General features: G+C 39.5%; 1 protein-coding gene across 3 annotated transcripts in view; it reads right to left on the reverse strand.

Moving 5' to 3' along the window:
• Nucleotides 1–569: 569 nt before the first annotated feature.
• LOC132828045 (casein kinase I) overlaps nt 570–23,031 on the reverse strand; it is a 71,409-nt gene continuing 48,947 nt past the window's right edge. The window contains exons 7-10 of one of the 3 annotated variants that reach the window (XM_060844971.1): nt 20,973–21,141; nt 12,908–13,047; nt 5,156–5,218; nt 570–1,499 (exon numbers count right to left, since the gene is read on the reverse strand). In XM_060844971.1, coding sequence (XP_060700954.1) covers nt 5,186–5,218; nt 12,908–13,047; nt 20,973–21,141 — 342 coding nt within the window. In that variant the 3' untranslated portion in view covers nt 570–1,499; nt 5,156–5,185. Of the gene's footprint in view, nt 1,500–5,155; nt 5,219–8,526; nt 8,585–12,907; nt 13,048–20,972; nt 21,142–23,031 lie in introns of all 3 variants that reach the window. The other 2 variants (XM_060844972.1, XM_060844970.1) reach the window with 2 other exon arrangements.

Raw genomic sequence — 23,031 nt, forward strand, 5'->3', positions numbered from 1 at the left:
ATACAGTAATGCCAGGTGTAGCTGTGTTCCTGTTCAACATGTCAGTGCGCATGCATCAATAGTAAGGCATTTCTGACATTTAGCCAGCAGCCCTTTCATGTTACCTCCCAAGACACTGATGAGAAATGCAAGTGTGGGTGATTCATAAAAACAGATGAGCTGAGCATCTGATGAAACATATACAAGTCTGAGTTCTTCCATTCCCTCAAGTGTGCTACCTGGAAGCTGTACATAGCAACCAAGTTATGATTTTTGGCTGAATTCCAGTCAGCTTTCGATAAAAACCTCCAATCTGGATTCAATAATACCACATGTAAACATTTTAAAATAAAGTATATCTTGAAGCATGCGCATTGGAATGCATGTATTCATTAGCCGCTCCAGGCTAATGGCAGAATTCACATTTTTACTGTACAAGTCCTTCAGAGCTTTTTGTTTAAAAAGCTTTTTCTACTAAGTGATTAATGGAGATGCTATAACTCCTTAGGTTGGGGAATCCCATGAGCAAACTTGGTCCTAACACTATTCAGACACGGTAGTTTTAAAAATAACTGTCACCAAAACACAGCTTTACCATTACTTTTTACTTTATTCTTCCACATTTTGATTTTTACGGTCACATTTTCTGTTGGACTTTGGCACTGCCATGTTACTCGTCATTGCTTCTGCCTGGTATGTTGGCAGCCTCTGCCACAAGATAGAAAACGGCTACTGGCACCAGTGTTCAGTTTTTATTATGATAAAAAAATAAAATGTGGAAGTTAAAAGTGCACAAACAACCTAAATAATAATTCAAAAACATTAATTGGTACAGTGTGCTACCAAAGAAGAAAACATTTTTAAACTCAAGTTTAATACAAAAGACTGGAGAAAGCTTTAAATAAAATCAGCTGCTTTTAAATTCACAAACTCACATTTCCAACCCTATTGCTAGGGGATTTCAAGTCAATCAATCTCCATTTCAATTCTCAAACCGATAAGAGCATCACATACATAAAAGCAGGACAACATTCTACTTATCTACATAGATTCTGCTTTCAATTTTAGCAGGCTGTTACAAAATATTTAAACCAAGTAAAGGTCTACAGTTGTACAGTAGAGTAATAAAAGGCTACATAATGCCAATCATGGAAGGAGAAGGGATGGCGATATCTATTCTATATGCGGTCAATTCTGTAAACCGTCTTTAGAGCCCTTGCTACTGAAGCAGCTGGCACAGATCTTTTAACTTGTATTTTACACTGCAGTCAGGCAAAAGATCTCCTTGCGAAGGTGTTCTTAAAGAAAACATTTAAAAAAAAGTTTTCCTTCTGCATTTAAGTTAAAGGCATCGAGAGCTTCATTTTGTTGGTTTACTTTGTGGGGGGTGTGGGGAGGGGGGGTCACAAGTTTCAAGGTTAGAATGGGACATCAGCCATGCATTGTCCACCCTCCATGGTGAGTCATTTTCATCGAGGAACAGTGGAATGGATGCCGCTGGAAGTCACCCGGGCTGGGATCTGTCCAAAGAAGCAAACAAGAAATAAATTAGTGCCTTACTGGTATCAGCACCATGAAGCCTCTCAATTTCAAAAGTTAAACCACTGACATACACTGTTAGGGAAATGCAGAATACCAATGCATACACAAGAAAGCTGGATAAAGTGGGATACAAAGCAAAAAGCTAACAGCATAATACTTTCTATCAATTAGATGGCATAAACAAATAAAACCAGAGGATATTATATTTTTAAAAATGCATTTAAAAATCAATTAAGAAAACTTGACATTGGGTACAACTTTGGGTAAGATGCTCAAACTTTCAAACTCTGAGATGTGTGAGAATCCTGACCCTGATGGGTGATCATTTTCTTCCTACCTGCTACATGGTTTATAAATTAAACAGAGGCATCTTAACCCAATTCTTAGTGGGCAACAGTCAAAACAAAGAATTGTTTTCTGAAACTTGCATGTCCGAAGAACATCATTAACAGTGACTTAATGAGTGATTTTTCAAAACATGCAAATTCAGAAACCACAAAGGTGTTGGAACAAAAACAATGGAAATACTCTCATCAAAATTGTATGCTGGAAGGTGTTATTAAAACAGGGGTCAAGTCATGCCACTGGTAGTGAAAGTGAAATGTGTTTTTCACTGCATACCTGGTTTGCCAATATTTGATATGCTGAACTGTAGAAATCATCTCAATCTCCAGGATCAATAGTACTCTCAAGTTAAAATGCACATTGATAACCCTAGAAACTTCTGAAAGTTTTAACAAGAGCTATATGTGCCAATAAACTTACATTTACCAGGAGATATCACTAACTATCTTATTAGTTTTGTGAATAGCAAACAGTGTAAGCAGGATGGACTCCTTTGCTAGAATTTACACTGCAAAAGGTCATCACACTGAACAGTTTACTTAACACAGAAGGGTTAAAGGACACAAGTAATGTCCTCAAGGATTATTAACAAAGCAGCTGCACCTTGGTTTCGGAGAAATTAATTTCCTGACAGCTAAAGCTCAAGGGAACAACTGTGAAGAGAAAATACTAAATTTCAAATTCTCTCTTTTTCTAAAAGGAAGCTTTCTAAAATATGAGGTTATTGCACTAAAATGAAGATCAGTAACTTCACTACACACACTATCAGGAGAATAAGAACCAATGAAGCTGGTCACAGCAGAGAAGACCAAAGTATACTCAGATGCTGGATCGAGAGCAGCACAAATTTAACTGAACTTCCCACTCTAAATTGATTTTGAAATTTCAATCTAAATATGATATTTTAAAATTGCAAATAATTTTGTTTTTAGAACTTCAAATGGCTAGAGGTTACAGTTATTAAATGTCACCCAAGAAAATATTGGCATTGGCAACACAAAATCTTTAAATACAGTATCAAAACTATTCCCCAAAGGTGTAAATAAAATTTTTATAAGATTTATTGGCTACTGGTTGAATTTATTCATGTTACTCTCAACTTTAATTATTTATAACACTTCCGGATTAGGTGTTACAGTATGTCCCAAATTTCTCTCCAATAGTGACTCCATCCCAAAATTTGAATATTATCGAGAGATGTTGGTGAGAACCAGGAGACAGAATAACCTATGAGAGAAGGTGATGTTTAGGAAGGTCAGAGAGAGCAGGTGAAAAGGGACAGAGGTCCTTAGCATTCAATGCTATCTTGGAGCTCTCAACCCCAAACTTTCAGGTCACAATCCTGTTGGTTCCTGACCTCCACTTTGGAAAGCCATGATCTAACAACCAGAGTAAATCCATTAACATGCTTCTGTTGAAATATCTTTCAGTCTTGAAGTACAGCAAATATTTAAATGCTGATGTACAGTATTTACCTCAGATGAAAAGAATTTTTAGTTTTTTGAGCAGCATTTGCTAGTTTCTCTGACATTAATTTGTGGCAACCATAATGTAAAGATTAGCTGAAAGTTCCAAACATCTCAATGAAAATCCTAACCCCAAACTTGTACTCGAGTCTACTTTGCAGACTCAAGCAAATTGGCAACTTACATCTGAACTGACATACAGACACTCCTAATACACAGTTAGTATGATAATCGTGGCGTTATTATTTAAAGTGATAGGGAGCAGTGCTGACTAAGCTAAACACTCAGTTGAAAGGTAAAAGCATTTTCTGTTGTACAACTCCTTGAGCAAATGCAGAGAGAAAATCTTGATATGTGAACCTGGATAAAAATTAACAATCCAAACACAAATGCTTCTTTGCACGTTGTTTCAAGCCAAACTGTACCAGCTGCTAATATCCTTTAATCTTCCAATTTGTTTACTGTCTTTAGACAATGAACTACGATCTATCAGAATAGCATGCAAAGAATATATTAAAGGATCTATTCACTTACTGAACCAGCGTAATTCAAATTGTGGTATGGGAATCTCAGTTTAAATAACATATCTCCTTCTAATTTCCTATTTGAAGGAAAGAAGTTATAACACTGCAGTACTACCCACCACCCCCATGCAGAAAGTGTAGTGCCAAACAAGGCAGCAACAGTATTTGAAGCAGAAGACCGTGCATCAAAATGTTCATAAACAGATTAAACGGAAACCAGGCCAAAATCTACAAATGTCAAGTGTAACTGCAGACATAGGCTACACTAACTCAAACTGAAAAATGCAAATTAAGCTTCCAAGGAAATACAACAGCCAGAATGCAGTCATGTGGGGTGCAGAAATTACAAGCAGGATAACAAGTTGCAGCAAGTGACTGAGAAAAGCACCAGGCAATACAAGAACAAAGATACACCTGATCTTCTCCATTGTTAGCATGGAAATGTTGAACTACCTTTCAATATCCATGCAACGGGCTTTTTATTTCTCCCCTTAAACACAGACCTGAAATGTAAAAGATGGAGCAGAGTCTTGCCCTTTCCCCTAAACTCCAACATTTTACATATGCATGTTCACCTGAATATTCAAACATTTGTACGGATTTCTCAGCCCGTATTCACATTAGCGTCATCTAATACTGTATCCACACTATTACAGGTGAATAAGCTAAAGTCTTATTGGATTCAATAATAGGTCACATTTCATCCATATCTCCACGTACTGCACATAATTGAGAATACATTACAAATCAGTGTCAGGTTTGATTGACCTCTCTTGCACTTGTCTTAGAAAGTGTAGCATGTTCTGCTTTACATTTTGGGTCAGTAATGCGAAATGGATGACTTGTTGAAGTTCATCAATATCTGACAACTGCAAAGGCAGTTGGCTTTGAATGTTTATATTCTTGAAGCTGTTGTAAATTTGTAGCCAATATTTGACATACAATGCACTACAAAAGGAGCTGAAGACTCCAGTATCATCAGGCACTTGTCCTTTGTCACATATGGGAAATAGAAATTTGTAAGGATACAAACTATACAGGATGAAATGCTATAGACAAGCTGAATGTGGACAAAGTGCTAATGTTCTTTACAATCAAATTGTAAAGCACTATACAAAGGTTGAGACATCAATATCTACCTGAAATGAAAAGAATGAGAAGGATCTTGCACATGGAGTGAGAGTAATAATGGAAATTTTGTGGCACCTTGCAGTACTGACTGATCCCTACAAAATGTTCTTCAAAGTAATCCACCTCGGTCTCTTCTACTTTAATGAGGTGGGACTGAGGTAAACTCACCCAGTGCTGCCTTCAGTGCGTTTGGACCAGCTACATGCCATGATGCTCGAAAGGGAGGCTATTCTGAGGTGGGGGAAAAGACAGCCATTTGTAAACTGTGCCACTACCCAAGTAAAAACCATTCTTAACAGTGCGTTGTAAAACTCCAATAATGATCTATACAGCTAAATTAGCAAGTTGGACATAATAGCAAGTTTGAAGTTGCAAACCAAATAAAATTAATTGGGTTAACGGGTTCTACCACTGCACTTCAATGAACCAATAGATCAGCAAGAACTTGGACAACAGTATTCAAGTTGCAAGTGCAAACTGTCATCTATGGAGGACTGAAACAATTTGCTAGCTCAGGACTCTTGTGAACAGTGAACTCATGTGAACAGTGAACTCAAGTGTTAGCAGCATGAACATTCTAGTTGGGAGCACAGGGTTAAAATTTCAGAACTCAATGTTTTAATATACTGAATAAAAAAGTCACTTCTAGGGCATCTTATCCGATCACCTCTTTCTTTCCTAAACCTTATCATGTAATATTCAAAAGCTGTCCACATTCCTATTATGAATATAAAAGTTAAATGCCAGATTCCATTACATTGTTAAGCATGATTTTATACATCTTCTCTTAAATGATTTTATCAGCTGTTAATAAACATTATCACAGCACCCTGAACTGACACTGCACTAAGACTACATTAATTTCTTGCAGTGCTCAGAACTAGCCGAGAACCTTTTATTCTCCACAAACTGAAATGACAATGAAAAATGACCTCTGCATCTGGCAGTGTAGGCAGGAGGTTGGCAGAATTAAGATCAGATGGCTCTGATACTCAAACCATAAACATAAAAAAACTGAAGTCATAACTGCCTTCCTCCTTTTTATTCATCTACAAGCATTTCTCTTGGCAGCATTGTTAAAATCATATCAGATTCCACATGTACACTGACACCACAATGCCATCTCTTTTGAAACCTCCACCTGTTGTCAACTAGTCTGTCCATCATCCACTACCAGATGAGAAAAAATTTCCTCCAATTAAACACAAAGATAAAAGATATTCCTACAACCCCGATACAAATATTGTACTTTAGCTATTGACTCTGCCCCATTCTAGATAGTGTCTCATGCTCAGATAGTATCAAATGGAACTGTGATATCACAAACTAAGCTGAACTTCATATTCCTAACAATGATTTTTCCACCTTAGCTAATCTATCTCCGCAAGTGTCATCCATACTGCTATTACTTCAAGATTTGACTGTTTGGGAGACTGGTCGTGCAGGTTGCAAATGTCATTGCTCCAAAACCGAGCCCACTAAAACTCTGCTGTCTGTATTCAAACTAGTATTGTCATGTTCACCCATCATCCCTTACGTTCGCTAAATTAGTTCCTAGTTCACCACTCGTTCAAACTTGAAATTCCCATCTAGGTGTTCAAACCCCTCCCTGGTCTCACCTCTTTCTCTGACATCCTGTCCATGTACTGTGTTTCTTTGGTTTCATTTGGGTGGGCCCCAAGCTCGGAATTTCCCTCAAATTCTACAATTTTGTTTTACGTTAGGACAGTCTTAAAAACCAACCTTTTTGACCAAACCCTTGACACCTGTGTTAATGTCCTTTGGTTTGGTATCAACTCTTTCTGTTTCTTGCTATCAAGCGCCTTGAAGCTTTTACTACATAAAAAGTGCTAATTAAAAGCAACTTGATGTGGTACACTACAGGACTTGCAGGGGTCAGACACCTAGAATAGGTGGTTAATAAAATTCAGCATCAACTCAATGCTTTAAATTTTTTACATTGATGAGAAAAAAATATTGGAAAGGAAGCTTTAAGAGTCAGAAAACTTCTAAAATGCAGAATAGATAATCACGACTAAATAATATCTGCAAACGATTTCAATTTTATTTGACTGAAACTTCAGTTTCATGTGGAGCTGAACAGTGAAGACTTTACAAAGAGTACAAATAGTCTGGACACAAAATCTAACAATGAAGTTTCTGACATAATAATGTAGTTGCATCATAACACCTCAATTTGATTAATAATAAATAAATTGTAATTAGAAATGGAGGAACTATATTCTAAAGGTTGTGTCTTCAATTTTACATGGAAATAAAAAGTGTTGAGTCATACAGGCACCATGATTTTATTAATGGATACATTTATAAGAACATTTCCCTAGTAATGGTATTATTCGATAAATGAATGATTTAAGTTCTGCCAAAAGATCATAATGAATAGTTTTCAACTATGTCAGAGCTTAATACATGAGCAAGACATGCTGAAAAGCATGATAGTGAAATTCAAATTGTTGGGAGTAGGAGACAGTCAAAACTGATCTATAAAGATGGTCATTTCTATTTGACATTTAAATAAGCCTGAAAAATGTTTTCTAAAATGCAGAGAACAAATAACACCAAATTGATTTGGCAAACAAATTAATCTCATTTTACTCTAAGCTAACAAGATAGGCCACTGTCCGAGTTAATACCTTCTGCAACTACACAGTGTACTTTTTTAAAAAAAAATCACGTGCCATCTTTATATACATTTGCAAAACCCGTTTCAGTACTGCATATTGTGAATGCTGCAAGCAAACGCGATTGTTACTGAAGCACAGATCACCAGCCTACAAACAGAGAGCACGTTACAGTTACAACACAAGCCAAATCAGCCCATCTGAAGCAGATGTAAAATTGCTGCAATACAAGTTTTCTATTTTCATCAAAATAATCCAGACACTGAAAGGTCTTGGGTATTTTAGAGGGTTCTTGAGTACATTAACTGGGGAGAAATTTACTCTCAAAAGACTGTCTCTTTGGAACTCTCGTCCTCAAATAATGGCAGGTATAGAGTATATGAATATTTTTCAGTTGATCATAAGTTCATGATAATCAAGGGGGGTGAAAGCTTATTGGAGGTGGCAGGAATGTGGAGTAATCCAATCAACCAAGATCTTACTGAATGATAGAGCAGGCTTGATAGGCCGAAAGGTCAATGATTGCTCTTATTTCATACTTTTCTATTTTAAGAGGTGGCCACTCCTTCACAGCAGTGATCCACACCTAGGAGGGGAGGAAATCTAGAATATAGTGTTCTGCACAGAGGGCATAGCATAAAATAAATATTATTTCCAAATACAAATCTTGTTGGGATTCTTTGCATTAATGCTCACACTTTAATCTTTGCTGAGTTTGTTCTAATAAACAAGTCTTCTCCAATATATACAGTATTATCTGGATTCAAAATAAGCAATTATCTGAAAATTCAAATTATCAGAAAAGGTGTGACATACATCACATTAATAATGGTGAGGGAGTAGGTGTGGATTATTTTAATTAAATTAATTTTTGGAGCCAGTGGACTTTAATCTCACTTTTACAATTACCAGGAATGCATCCTCACAATCTCCACCGTAATTCATCGAGAAATATCTGTAAAGGAAAACCAGATGGTACACAATTTCTATTCTGCTAAAACTTGCAAAAACAAGCCGCCTCTGAATATTTTTGTGTGGTGCTGTAGGAGATGCGCAATTGGTGATAAAACTCCTATTATCTATATGGTTTCTTCATTCTTGAGAAAGCTTTCGAACACTAATACACTGCACTCTGCCAAAGGCATCAAAGGAACAAATTATTTAAAATGGTCTCTTGCAATAACTTTCCAGTAACTTTAAAGGGAAATTATGCAATTCAGTCTAACAATATATAAAACTTACTGATATTCTTGTACTCAAGAATATTACTGAATCCAATTGTAGCCCAAGTTTCCATTCCTTCTCTTGTTCCATAAAACAAAAAAATACTATTGCCAGCTAAGTTCTCAAACCATACAAACACTTGGAATTTTTACTGTGGGCTTTGAAGGAATAAAAGATTTGACACCAGGTTCACATTTGACAAGTTGAGACAGTCATTCCTCATCCTTGACATGTACGCTTAACCACTTCCTGGGTCATACAGGGTGTACTGGAAGAAAAGGAACTGAAAGAATGATTTAAGAAACTTTCTGCACAAATAAGCCAACTCTATTACCACTAAGCTGCAACCATCAACCTACCACTTCCTTATTAAGATGTAAGCAATTATAGCTTTATGTTGAAATTTATGTCAATGGTTCACCAAAACACATCTTTGCCTCTACGTGCTGTACTATTTTGCCTGCTAAAAGCTATCAGTTTTTAAATCTGTGTTGTTGATAAATCATGTACTTCGAGAACACACGGAATGGCTAAGAAATAAAAGATGTATTGAATGCAGGGACTTATTCAAACATTTTGAAAACTCCTAAGTGCTACTATGTAAGTGACATATATACATATATATATTAATATGAATCTGATGCAAAAATGGGAAATAAAAACTCAAATTAGGCATTCACCAATTTGTTTTTTTATAGCTCTAGTCATCCTACAATATCAAAATATTATTATTGCCAGTTCATGATGCAATGATAATGGCTGTTCAAATGTTGGCCTCAGAAAAACTATAGGTCCACAATTTAAAAGATATATACATATTTCATCATACAATGTTTGATAATATTTGGAGCTCAGTTGAGGTTCTTGATGTAAGCTTGCTCACGGAGCTGCAAGGTTTGTTTTTCAGACATTTTGTCACTATGCTAGGTAACATCATCAGTGAGTCTCTGGCGAAGCACTGGTGGTATATCCTGCTTTCTATTTGTGTGTTTAGGTTTCTTTGGGTGGTGATGTCGTTTCTGGCTCTTTTTCTCAGAGGGTGGTAGATGGGGTCCAAATTGACGTGTTTATTGAGAGAGTTTTGGCTGGAATGCTATGCTTCAAGGAATTCTCATGCGTGTCTCTGCTTAGCTTGTCCTAGGATGGATGTGTTGTCCCGGTCAAAGTGGCATCCTTCTTTGTCTTTATGTAAGGATACTAGTGATAGTGCGGCATATCTTTTTGTGGCTAGTTTATGTTCATACATCCTGGTGGCTGTTTGTCCTATGTATTGCTTACTACAGTACTGGAGGCATTTTGTAAATGACATTTGTTTTGCTTGTTGTTTGTACAGGGTCTTTTAAATTCATTAGCCACTGTTTAGTGTGTTGGTAGGTTTGTGGGCTACTATGTTGCCAAGAATTCTGAGCAGTCTGGAAGTCATTTCAGAGATGTCTTTGATGTAAAGTGGCCCGGGTTTCTGGACGTGTTTTGCCTGCTTGTTTGGGTTTGTTGCTGAGGAATTGACAGACTGTGTTTATTTGGTAGCCATTCTTCTTGAACACGCTGTATAGGTATTTCCCTTCCGCTCTTCATAGTTCTTCGGTGCTGCAGTTTGTGGTGGCTTCGTTTGTGGGGGCTTCGTTTGTGGGTGTTGGGATGATTGCTTCTGTAGTGAAGTTTTTGGTCTGCGTGTGTTGTTTTCCTGTAGATGCTGGTTTGCTCACGGAGTGATCACATTACTCTGACATCTCAGAATGGCAGTTTGTTGTTGTTCTCCTCTTTTGTGAATCTTATGCCAGTGAGGATATTAACGATGGTTAAGTAGGTTTCCTTTAATTTGTTTTGTTTGGCGATGACAAAGGTGTCATCCACATAGTGGCCCCAAAGTCCTTGAAGCACGGCATCCCAACCGAAACTCTACCAACAAACAAACACATCGATTTGGACCCCATCTACATCCTCTGAGAAAAAGAACCGAAAATGACATCAGCCACCCAAAGAAACCTAAATACAAATAAGGGGGACATACCACCAGCGCCTCACAAGAGGTTCACTGATGTTATCTAGTACGGTGATAAAACATCTAAAAACAACCTTCCAGCTCAGCGAGCAAACTTACTTCCAGTATTTAATCATTTAAGGTTAAAACCCTCAAGATAAAATGAGCAACTACAATGCTGTTACACACAACTTACAACTAATCGCTGCTTCTTTTAAGTTTGACATTTAAAATATTATTAACATGTCTTAAGTTATCCATAAACATGATGGTCAGAAGAATAATTAAAGATAGTAGACAATAAAACTGATTTTAGGACATCAATGATGTAAATATTGATCTAACATTGACAGTCAAGCTGGCAACTAAATAATGAAGATACGGTTTCCATTGTACACTATAAAGATATTTTCTGGCCATATAGTAAACTTTTAAAAACAAAACAATATGCATTTACTGAGCAATGAGTTTGAACCACAGATTATTATAACATTGTATTATAACATTCTTGGCCTGATTTCAATTATTCTTTCAAAAAGAAAATGTCAAACTTTTGATTGGATTTATTTTCAAAATCTGGATAGAATTAAACAGTTACCATTAACATTGAAAAACGTGACCCTTTTTGGAACTAACCATATAGCTTTTGCCATTCCTAACAAACAATTTCCAATGTAAACATTCAATAAAATGTGATGGTTTTACATGATTTTACCCTAGCATGGATGATGTTGAATTATCCTTAAAAACATTATTTACAAAATATTGCCAATGACTGATGGTTACCAAGTATAAAAACACAGACATAACAGGGATCCAATAGTGTACCTAAATTATCAGGTTAGAGCTTCAACAACTCTTTTCTGTTGACCTATGACTAATTTCTGCCAGTTTCTCCACCTTGTCACTATCCAAAGGACTGTACTGGAAGATACTCTGGCCTCCAAATAATTTAAAACTTGAGTTGGTGGGTATTGAATTAACTGTGATAGCCTGATTAACCCAGAGCTTACCCACAAGAATGTCAACTTGATAATGGCAACAGAAAGCCCTTATTTCAATGAAACAACATGATTCAGGCAACCTCAGTAAGGTTGCAATTTATTACTGATCCTTAGCTGCCAGAGTCTGGGAGGGGTGTCGGTGCAACACATCAGGGCCTAACTACCAGGGCCAGTTTGTTTGGGTCAGGAGCAAGGGGGGTTTGGCCAGAAGCTGCACTGGAGCCCAAGATTTCTGTTTTTGCCCATGTTACTTGCCTTTTCAGAATCATACTGTTGCCCCAGACTGATAACAGTGGGATGGCAGGAGAGATCCTCGATAGAGCATTTCTTAAAGAGGTCACATAACTGCTAGCATTCACATTATCCATTGCTGCCTCAGAGCTCACAACACCAAAATTTCAAGCAGTCTACCAACTAAGGTCAGTAATCTGCAGTTTCGGTCCTGCTGTACAACAAGAGACTCTCTAAGCTATTTCCAAGGGTAGTTAACAGTAAATGGTGTAGCTGTGGAACTGCTACCAAGGGTCAATTGGACCCAGTAACAGCAGGTTTCTTTCCCTAAAAGGACGGGCAGTATGATGGTTCAGTGATTAGCACTGCTGCTTCACAGGGACTGGGTACAGTTGTACAAGGTACAATTTCAGCAGTTTGTCCATTCTCCCAGTGCACACATAGGTTTCTCCCCACAGTGCAAAGATGCACAGGTTAGGTGGATTGGCCATGCTAAAAAATTACCCCATAGTGTCCAGGAATGCACAGGCTAGGCGGATTAGCCACAGTAAATGCTGGGGTCACGGAGACAGGGTGGGAAGCTCTTCATAGGGTTGGTGCAGATTAAAATGGCCTTTTCCCACATTCTAGGGATTCGACGACATAGTGAATCATTGGACTTTTAATTAACAAACTAAAAGATCCATGGCACATTTATTGACACCAGATCCTCGTCTCTAGCTTTTATTTTGCTGCATGAAATGTCAAAAACTTTGTTTAGAAAACTTTCGTAATGGCAAATTTTTATCTTCTATCAAATTTAGTAATAGCACAGTTTAGTGGTTTGTACTGATCTTACTTGTGATGTTGACATTCGTGATGTGTCTTGACGTCCGGTTAAATCTGTTGACGAAACATTAACAGGAGCGCCACGATGTAACCTCATGCTCACTTTTCGCTCCCGTTCCATACCAGAGACAGGGCGTGGAGATGTGTTAGCTGAAGAATAAAAGGTTCAAGTTAGTTAACCTGTCCCATTTCACAATAATGGAAAGAAAATCAATTGAGTGAACTGAATATTTATTTATTTAGTGGTGGATTAAAAGAGCATTGACACTTAAAGGTAAGTTTACTCAACAGAGATATTTATGATAAGCAGGGCTGTTTACATGGAAACAGAAAGCTATCATTTAAAAACTAAATTGCAGCCCTACTGTCCAGATGTGGATTAAACTACATTCAATGCCTTTCTGAAACTCTCTTTTATGTACCTGTGCTTTTCACAAGAGAAACACGTTAAACCTTTACATTGCTACCATGAAGATATTCATAGTTTTACCATGGTTACCTCTTAATTGCGTGCCTTTGTTCCTTGGCCCTACGTTAGAAATGGCGATGAAAATAGAACATAGAAAAGTACAGCACAGAACATGCACTTTGGACCACGATGTTGTGCCGAGATTTAGTCCTAATGTAAAATTAGTAACTTAATCTACGCACCCCTTATCCATGTACATGTCCAGCAGTCGCTTAAATGTCCCCAATGACTGTTTCCACCACCACCGCTGGCAACGCATTCCATGCATTCACAACTCTCTGCGTAAAGAACCTACCTCGGATGTCTCCTTTATACCTTCCTCCTGATATCTTCAAACTATGACTCCTCGTACCAGTCAATCCTGCCCTGGGGAAAAGTCTCTGGCTATTGACTATCTATGCCACTCATTATTTTGTACACCTCGACCAGGTCTCCTCTCATCCTCCTCCTCCTCCCCAGAGAAGAAAGTCCGAGCTTATTCAACCTTTCTTCTTAAGGCAAGCCCTCCAGTCCAGTCAGCATCCTGATAAACCTTCTTTGCACCCTCTCCAAAGCCTCTGTATATTTCCTATAGTAGGGCGACCAGAACTGGACACAATATTCCAAGTGTGGTCTCACCAGGGACTTGTAGAGCTGCAGCAAAACCTTGCGGTCCTTAAACTCAATCCCCTTGTTAATGAAAGCCAAAACACCATATGCTTTCTTAACAACCCTATCCACTTGAGAGGCAACTATGTACCCAGATCCCTCTGTTCCTCCACTCTGCCAAGAATCCTGTCTTTAATCCTATATTCAGCTTTTGAGTTCGACCTTCCAAAATGCATCACTTTGCATTTATCCAGGTTGAACTCCATCTGCCATTTCTCAGCCCAGCTCATCATCCTATCTATGTCGTGCTGCAGACTGCAGTAGCCCTCTATCCTATCGACAACACCTCCAATCTTTGTGTCATCTGCAAGTTTACTAACCCACCCCTCAACCTCCTCATCCAAGTCACTTATAAAAACTACAAAGAACAGAGCCGAGTGGGACCTCGCTCAAGACTGACCTCCAGGCAGAATACTTTCCATTTAAAATCATTCTCTGCCTTCTGTCAGCCAGCCAATTCTGAATCCAGATAGTCAAATCTCCCTGTATCCCACACTTCCTGACTTTATTAATGAGTCTACCATGGGGAACCTTATCAAATGTCTTGGTGAAGTCCATATACACATCCACTGCTCGACCTTCGTAAACCTGTCTTGACAACTCCTCGAAGAACTCAAAAGGATTTGTGAGGCACGACGGACCCCTCACAAAGCCAAGCTGGCTGCCTTTAATCAGATTATGCTTTCCCAAGTAGTCAGAAATCCTATCCCTCAGACGCAAGACTGACTGGTCTGTAATTGCCAGGGATTTCCCTCTTACTCTTCTTGAAAAGAGGAACAACATTCCTTCCTTCCAATCCTCCAGTACAACCCCTGTGGACAGCGAGGCAGCAAATATCCTCGCCAGCGGCTTAGCAATCTCCTTTCTCATTTCCCGGAGCAGCCGAGGATAAATCTGGTCTGGCCCTGGGGACTTATCAATCTTAATGTTTTCCAAAATTTCTAGCACATCAACTTCATCAATCTTGATCTGGTTAAGACTGTATCCCAGCTCCTCTAAGTTTTCATTTACAAAATGTTCCCTTTCCTTGGTGAAAACCGAAGCATAAAACTCATTTAGAGCTTCCCCTATCTGCTCAGATACCATGCACAGGTTCCCTCCACTATCCCTGATCGGCCCTACCTTCCCCTTGATCATTCTCTTATTCCTCACGTATGAGTAAACTAAAACCAGAAACCTCCCAAGTATAACCAGTAGCATTCTGGCAATGGATAATTCTTTTCTAAGTCACTGAGTTGACATGGTTCATGTTACTTTTGTGCAGCTTTCAGACAAATGCACAGGCCAGGAACTTTCCCAGCTGCATTGAAGTGGGTAAGTCTCGCAATCCACGCAGACAAGAGTGGAAGGAATCAATGCTGAAACATAACCCCTCTTTAAAAACACTTGATGCCCTATGGTATGGCTTAAGTCACTTTACCAGCTACTTAAGAGAATGAAAGTGTTTACAATGGTTGATGGGGCTCAAAAGCCAGGTGGGGGTGTGACTTAGGCACCGGAATGGGCCCCAGCTATGCTGGTCTCTTTGTTGGTTACGTAGAGCAGTCCATCTTCTGTAGTTACACTGGCACCACTCCCCACCTTCCTCTGCTACATTGATGACTGCATTGGCGCCATCTCGTGCTCCCGCGAGGAGGTTGAGCAATTCATCAACTTCACCAACACATTCCACCTCGACCTTAAATTCACCTGGACCATCTCTGACACCTCCCTCCCCTTCCTGGACTCTCCATCTCCATTAATGACGACCGACTTGACACGGACTTTTTTTTTTAAACAAACCCACCAACTCCCACAGCTACCTGGATTACACCTCTTCTCACCCTACCTCCTGCAAAAATGCTATCCCGTATTCCCAATTCCTCCACCTCCGCCGTATCTGCTCCCAGGAGGACCAGTTCCACCACAGAACACACCAGATAGCTTAATTCTTTAAGGACTGCAATTTCCCTTCCCATGTGGTTAAAGATGCCCTCCAACTCATCCACATCCCATCCCTCCAACCGTAACAAGGATAGACGCCCCCGGTGCTCACCTTCCACCCTACCAACCTTCACATAAACCACATCATCCGACAACATTTCCGCCACCTCCAAACAGACCCCACCACCAGGGATATATTTCCCTTCCCACGCCTTTCTGCCTTCCGCAAAGACCGTTCCCTCCGTGACTACCTGGTCAGATCCATGCCCCCCAACAACCCACCCTCCCTTCCTTCCTAGCACCCTCTCGTGCCACCACAGGAATTGCAAAACCTGCACCCATACCTCATCCCTCACCTCCATCCAAGGCCCCAAAGGAGCCTTCCACACCCAAAGTTTTACCTGCACATCCACCAATGTCATTTATTGTATCCGTTGCTCCTGATGCAGTCTCCTCTACATTGGGGAGACTGGACGCCTCCTAGCAGAATGCTTTAGGGAACATCTCCGGGCCACCCGCACCAATCAACCCCACCGTCCTGTGGCCCAATATTTCAACTCCTCCTCCCACTCTGCCGAGGACATGCAGGTCCTGGGCCTCCTCCACCACTGCTCCCTCACCACCAGACGCCTGGAGTAAGAACACCTCATCTCCTGCCTCGGAACACTTCAACCACATGGCATCAATGTGGACTTCACCAGCTTGCTCATTTCCCCTTCCCCCACCTCCAACCTTCCAGCTCAGCACCGCACTCATGACCTGTCCTAGCTGCCTATCTTCCTTTCCACCTTTCTACTCCACCCTCCTCTCTGACCTATCACCTTCATCCCCACCCCCACTCCCGTCTCATTTATCTCTCCACTCTGCAGGCACCCTGCCTCTATTCCTGATGAAAGGCTTTTGCCCAAAACGTCGATTTTCCTGCTCTTCGGATGCTGCCTGATCTGCTGTACTTTTCCAGCACCACTCTAATCTGGACTCTGGTTTCCAACATCTGCAGTCCTTGTTTTTACCATGTGACTTAAGATGTCATGCTGCTGGAAGGAATCAGGTGTCTGGTGGGTGGAAAGGGTATCAGGTGGGCATGAATAGAAATGCTACATGGATGAGGATTTCAGGTGGCAGCTAAGCGGGGTTGGAGGAAAGGGTGTCAGGTGGGCACCGAATAGAAATGCTGCTTGGGTGAGGGGTTCAGTGGCAGCTAAACAGATGGGTAAGTTGTGGTGGTTGGGGTGAGGGCGCAGGTTGGGAAAGATTGGTTTGGGGGTTGAAGGGATACCACCAGGTCCTTGGAGAGAGGAGTGGGCGAGGTTTGGGTCTAAAAACATTACACATATAATATAATGAAAGTGAAAACACATACTTCTTTGGGGTTTCGGGAGGGCAGTTTAATTGACAGCAAGGAGTTTAAGCAAACTGCAATCCCTCTCTTCTGCCAAACTGTTCAGATAAGGAATTTGGAACGTTCCAATTCAAAGTCTAAATCAGGGATTTTTTTAGACAATTTCAAAATTCCTGTGGAGTCAGGACTTCTACACGGTCCCAACACATAACTGTACACGTTAGCAGTGACCATCTTCATATCAGAATATCTTGGTTCACATTTTTAATGTCAACAGTATTCATGCGACAACAAAATTGATTCAAGCTGTTATCAGTATACCCCACCTTCATAATCCCCCTCAGCCACTGCCACCACGGCCCCCTCTTCACCAGCGCACCCCCCTCTGCCTGCCGCCCCCCACACACACACACACACACACACACACACACACACACACACACACACACACACACACACACACACACACACACACACACACACACACACACACCACTCAATCACACAGTGCTATCTGCATTATTAGCTTACTGAATCGTGGCTTGAATCATCCACCATATCATTGCAAAATCACAGGTACCATAGTTGGAACATTTTGAAAATGGTGACGTTTTTCAAATGGTAATGAATGCAGATTGTCCAATTTTGGACAATGGAAGATGAAAAATTATTGTACCAATTATTTAAATGTATAATTTTAAAAATAGGACCAAATATTGCCATTTCCTAACAGTTGCCATTGAAGCAGGTCCCACGATAGGGCTACGACTTAATCTATTAACAGAAATTCTCATTTTCACTTATTTGGTAGTTATACACATTCCTTGAGGCTACTTGAGTAGTACAAAGGCAGGGACGAGAATCTATCACTGAGGATGGAAATGTGGCCACAAAAACAGGCTGCCAATTCTTTTGAGATCCAGGATGGGAGTTAAGTTTTTACATTAAAATAAATGCTTTAAGGGATCCCTAATGCTGTAAGACCTCTTGCAGAAATTTTGATAATGCCAAAACTTCTTACTCCAACAAATAACTCAACAAGCTTCACAACTCTAATGATAACAATACTGAATATCTTATCACTTGGAATCCAATCAGTAGCTTGCACATTATTTCTGCATGACCGAATATACTTTCTACATAAGAAGGAAAAAGATAAACTAGTGGACCATAACGGACTAGCAGATCCTATTATATCTGTTCTCTCATTAGAGAGAGATAACTGTTGGCGATTTAACCTGACAGTCACCACACTTCAATAGAGGGGAGAGGTTGAGAAGGAGAGTCCTTCATGGTAATGACTGCCAGTGAGGAAATTGAACCAAGTGTTGGCTTCACACTGCATCACAAACCACTGTCCAACCAACTGAGCCAAATGACTCCTGGTCAGTTTCTGTATGAGCCAATATAGGTAAACTTTAGCTTGCAGTAGCAACATCAACAATATTACTCTGAATTGACTAGGCATAAAGCTAATACAAGGTTCACTTTGCCCTCTCCCAGAGTGAGATTTCCCCATGTCAGCAAACTCCTTAAACAGATTAAGATTTCATGTCATACCTAGGGTCAAGGCATAAATTCTTTACTGAAGAGCTCACCTTTTAAACCAGTTCTCTAGTATCACACTGTACAGACTACAAATATATAACAGATATTTAATGTAACTGGTAACTTGGATTTTTCATATAATTTTACAACATTGAAAAAGACTATTTGACCTATATGGTGAATAAAGTGAAATATACAAGGCATAGTGGAAGGGTTGCATGTTATAGCATGTCTATAACACCCTACATCTCCACGGAGTGCACTGTTTCATTTTCACAATGCAATCAGGCAGAACCAGTGATTTGATGTACACTTTAGATTATACACATTATTCCCATTGTAAAGTAATACAGAAGAGGTTGAGCCTTACCCTATCAAAAATAACTTGAAATAATTTCAAGTGCTCAGACTCTTTCAAGTCTATAAAGAGTTGGTCTGACCACCAGCATCGGGAAACTAATTTCATGGTCCAGTAGCTGCTCTACCACCATCTAACAGCACTGACAAAGTGACATTGGAGGTTCTTGATAGTTTCGGATATCTAGGTTTCACAATCACCAGCAACATACCATTTGGTTCTGAAATTAAGACATGCATCAGAAAAACTGCAGGTGTAACGCCCACGCTGAGTAACAAAAAGCATGGAAATACAACCTGACTCAAAAACAGCAAATTTCAATACTAATAAGCCTGCATCCTCAATGCATTCTGCAAGGCATCCTGGAGAATAACTGCTGGGTTGGAGGCAAGGGGCAACATTTTCCAACTTCACTGTTTCAGACATATGTTTAGAAACTCTTGGCTGCAGAAGGTCGGCAGCTCTGCATACCTGCTATGAGTTAATTCTAACAGCATACACTCACTGATAAGCCAAGAACATTTGCACCCACTCAACCACATTCATCAGCTGGATGACAGCCAGATACCCAGAGATCTTCTGCTAGATTGATTAGCCACTACATTACAAACTCCTGGGAGTCCAGATTTCCACTACAAAGATACCTGCATGTAGGATATCAAGACGGCAGATATTGACACCAATGATAGGAAACAATAGGATGCTGTAAATTCTGGAAGCTATTTAGAAGATCATTAGAAATGACGATCAGAAAAGTTTATCTAGTCAACACAGGGTGATGGGGAGAGGGAGAGAGAGAATGTTGAGCACTAGGGAGAATGTTGAGCACTAGTGAGCAGAGGGTTAATAGTTTTGGGCTTAACACAAATACAATGGAGTCTAGGAGGTTGACAACTGTAGGAACTTATTCAACATTGACAGCATTAACATCCTGTGGTCTGGCATTACCAAGAAACCTATTGTCTGACTGGCCTGTGGGAAGCTGACCTCAGCTTGGAAAAATGGGGAATTCACAGAATCTGAAGTGGATTCCAGGAGTCAGCAGTGAAGGAGAGACAGGACAGTTTAACTGAGGACAAAGGATTCCCACATGGAGATACTACCGTGCTGCTTTCCAAGGCACCTATGCTAGTACATAGATAGTTCTTTTGGAATTCACTTTGGAATATATATTTCTTTTTTACTCATACCTAGAGGAAGATATTGAGATTTTAGTTCAGATCAACAAAACATAGGTGGTTATTTCAACTTTCAAAACAGATGCTTCAAGTCTCAGTTAACATTGAGATAGTTAAATATTTTACATGTATAAAATTGCAATAATCAGGATCATTGTAACTATTAAAACAGAGGATATAAATAAGTGAAATAGTTAGAGACTGCTTGTAACAAACAAACTTGCATTTGCATCGATATAGTGCCTATCACAACAGCGGTTTGCTACAAATATTGAGGTCAAAACAGACCTTAGGTTCTGCTACACATTTCTGGGGTACAAGATTTGTCTTTCACCTCATCAAGGGGCTTCCAGACAATTTTGCCATTGTCTTGCATCTATCGATGTTCCTCAACACCCATATACTGAACTTATGATTCTACACACTTGCTCTAATTCTCAGGATCTTAGCAATTTAAGTTCAAATGTTTGCACTGGAAATAAACATGTAAGACTGAAAAGCTTTAACTTATTTTAAAATAAATAAAAATTCAACAGGACACAGACTACCATGTATATCATGACTCAGATATTCTGACATGTGTGAAATAAATTTAATGTTTTATCTTACCAGTGTGGGACGTGGGGGTGAGGGGTGTCTGTGGTGCCACTTCCTGATTTCCTCTAAGCCTTCCAGAAGCAGTTGAAGGTAATCCCCGTGCTGCTGGATTTCGGCCGTGCCTCATGCGTTCCTCTCGCTCTCGCCGTTCGCGATCATCATCGGCAGCTCTGCTGGCTCCCTGAAATGATCCGAGAGAGAATATGTTTAATTGAGAAGCATTTCAGTTGAAATGCATATCATTTTCCTTTCACTGAAAATAAGCTGGCATAGTGGATACATCACTGAAATGTATTCTAGAAGAACAATTTAATTTGGGGATCACAGTAACTGTTGGAATTTAAAATGAATTAAGAAAATCTGGAATTAAAATCTTGTCTCAGTGATGGTCACCATGAAACTAACACTGATTGTCAACACTAGCCACCTGCTTCAGTAATGTTCTTTAAAAGGAAGGAAGTCTGCTATCCTTACCTGGTCAGGCCTACCTGTCTCCAGCCTAACAGCAAATCTGGTTGACTCTAAACAGCTCTCTGAAATGGTCTTGGAAGCCATTCAGTTCAAGGATAATTCGGGAATAGCAACAAATGCTCATCTTGCTGTTGATGCCCACATCCAACAAAATAAAAATAGCTGTAATCACTAACAACTAAATAACCTGAGGAATGATTTGTTTAGCATTATTCCTGTGTTTCTGAACTAGACACTGAAAATATGGAGGACTTACAGATTCATGATGGGAATGACTTTTCAGCTTCCCTCAAAACAGTTCTGGATGTCTAATGATATCATTCACAGGGATATCAGGATTAAATTAAAATCATCGAGGACTAAGTGAGGTCTGCAGATGCTGGAGATCAGAGCTGAAAATGTGTTGCTGGAAAAGTGCAGCAGGTCAGGCAGCATCCAAGGAACAGGAAATTCGACGTTTCGGGCATAAGTCCTGAAAAAGGGCTTATGCCCGAAATGTCGAATTTCCTGTTCCTTGGATGCTGCCTGACCTGCTGCACTTTTCCAGCAACACATTTTCAGCTTAAAATTAAAATCAGCCAGGTTTCAGACTCTACTTCAGCAATGACAATCAATGAGGAAGACAAAGAATTCTCCAACTGATAGTTAAACTATTCGTCTTAAAATAAAAAAAATCTCCGAACCTGCATGTAATAGAATCATGGCTGGATCTTAAGAGTGTTGGAAAAAGTCCCTCAGAATTTCAACATGTTCATACCTTTTAACATTCTAGTATATTATCCCCCAATTGCATAAATACTTATTAGATACATTAGCTTTTTCTGTGGGATTCTAGTGAATGTTTTTTAAAATATATCATATCTACTCATTCCCTTTTATCTACCTTAAGAGCTAAATACTTAAAAACCCACTATTAAATTTGTGAATGATGATTTTCCTTTTGTAATCAAACAATGCTGACTTTGTCAGAGTATACTCTAATTTTATAAGTACATAGTTAAGATACCTTTATTAATGGATTCTAGAACTTTTCTAACTGACCAATGTCAGACTAATTGGCATGTAGTCCCCCATTTCCATCTCTGTATTAAATTGTGGTGCTACATTTGCTCACCTCCAATCTACTAGGCCCATGATAGAATCTAGAAAATCTTTGAAAATCACTGCCAGTGCATCCAAATATCTCTGCAGCTATCTTTTGGAGAGGGCAGAAGATACAGAAGTTTGAACACATGCACAAGCAGGTTCAAGAACATCTTCCACCCTGCCGTTATTAGATTGATGAATGGGCTTTCTAACTTCAAATAATGCTGACCTCGTCTAGTGCATGTCCTGCATGGTGTAACCTGTACTCTGTCCAACTCTCTACTCAGCCTGAACTCTGTCCAGAATCTTTTTTCACCCTATGATCTGCCTGTACTGCTCGCAAACAAAGCTTTTCACTGTACTTCGGTACATATGACAATAAATCAAATCAATCTGACCATAACTGTCACTAGGTCATGGAAAGAGCCAGCTTTTATTTCTTCAAGTTTCACCATTAAATGATCTCTTGGTGATATTAATTACCTGAAGTTCCTCATGCTTATTCTCACCTTAG

This window comes from Hemiscyllium ocellatum, chromosome 25, assembly GCF_020745735.1.
Source record: "Hemiscyllium ocellatum isolate sHemOce1 chromosome 25, sHemOce1.pat.X.cur, whole genome shotgun sequence".
Taxonomy (NCBI): Eukaryota; Metazoa; Chordata; class Chondrichthyes; order Orectolobiformes; family Hemiscylliidae; genus Hemiscyllium; species Hemiscyllium ocellatum.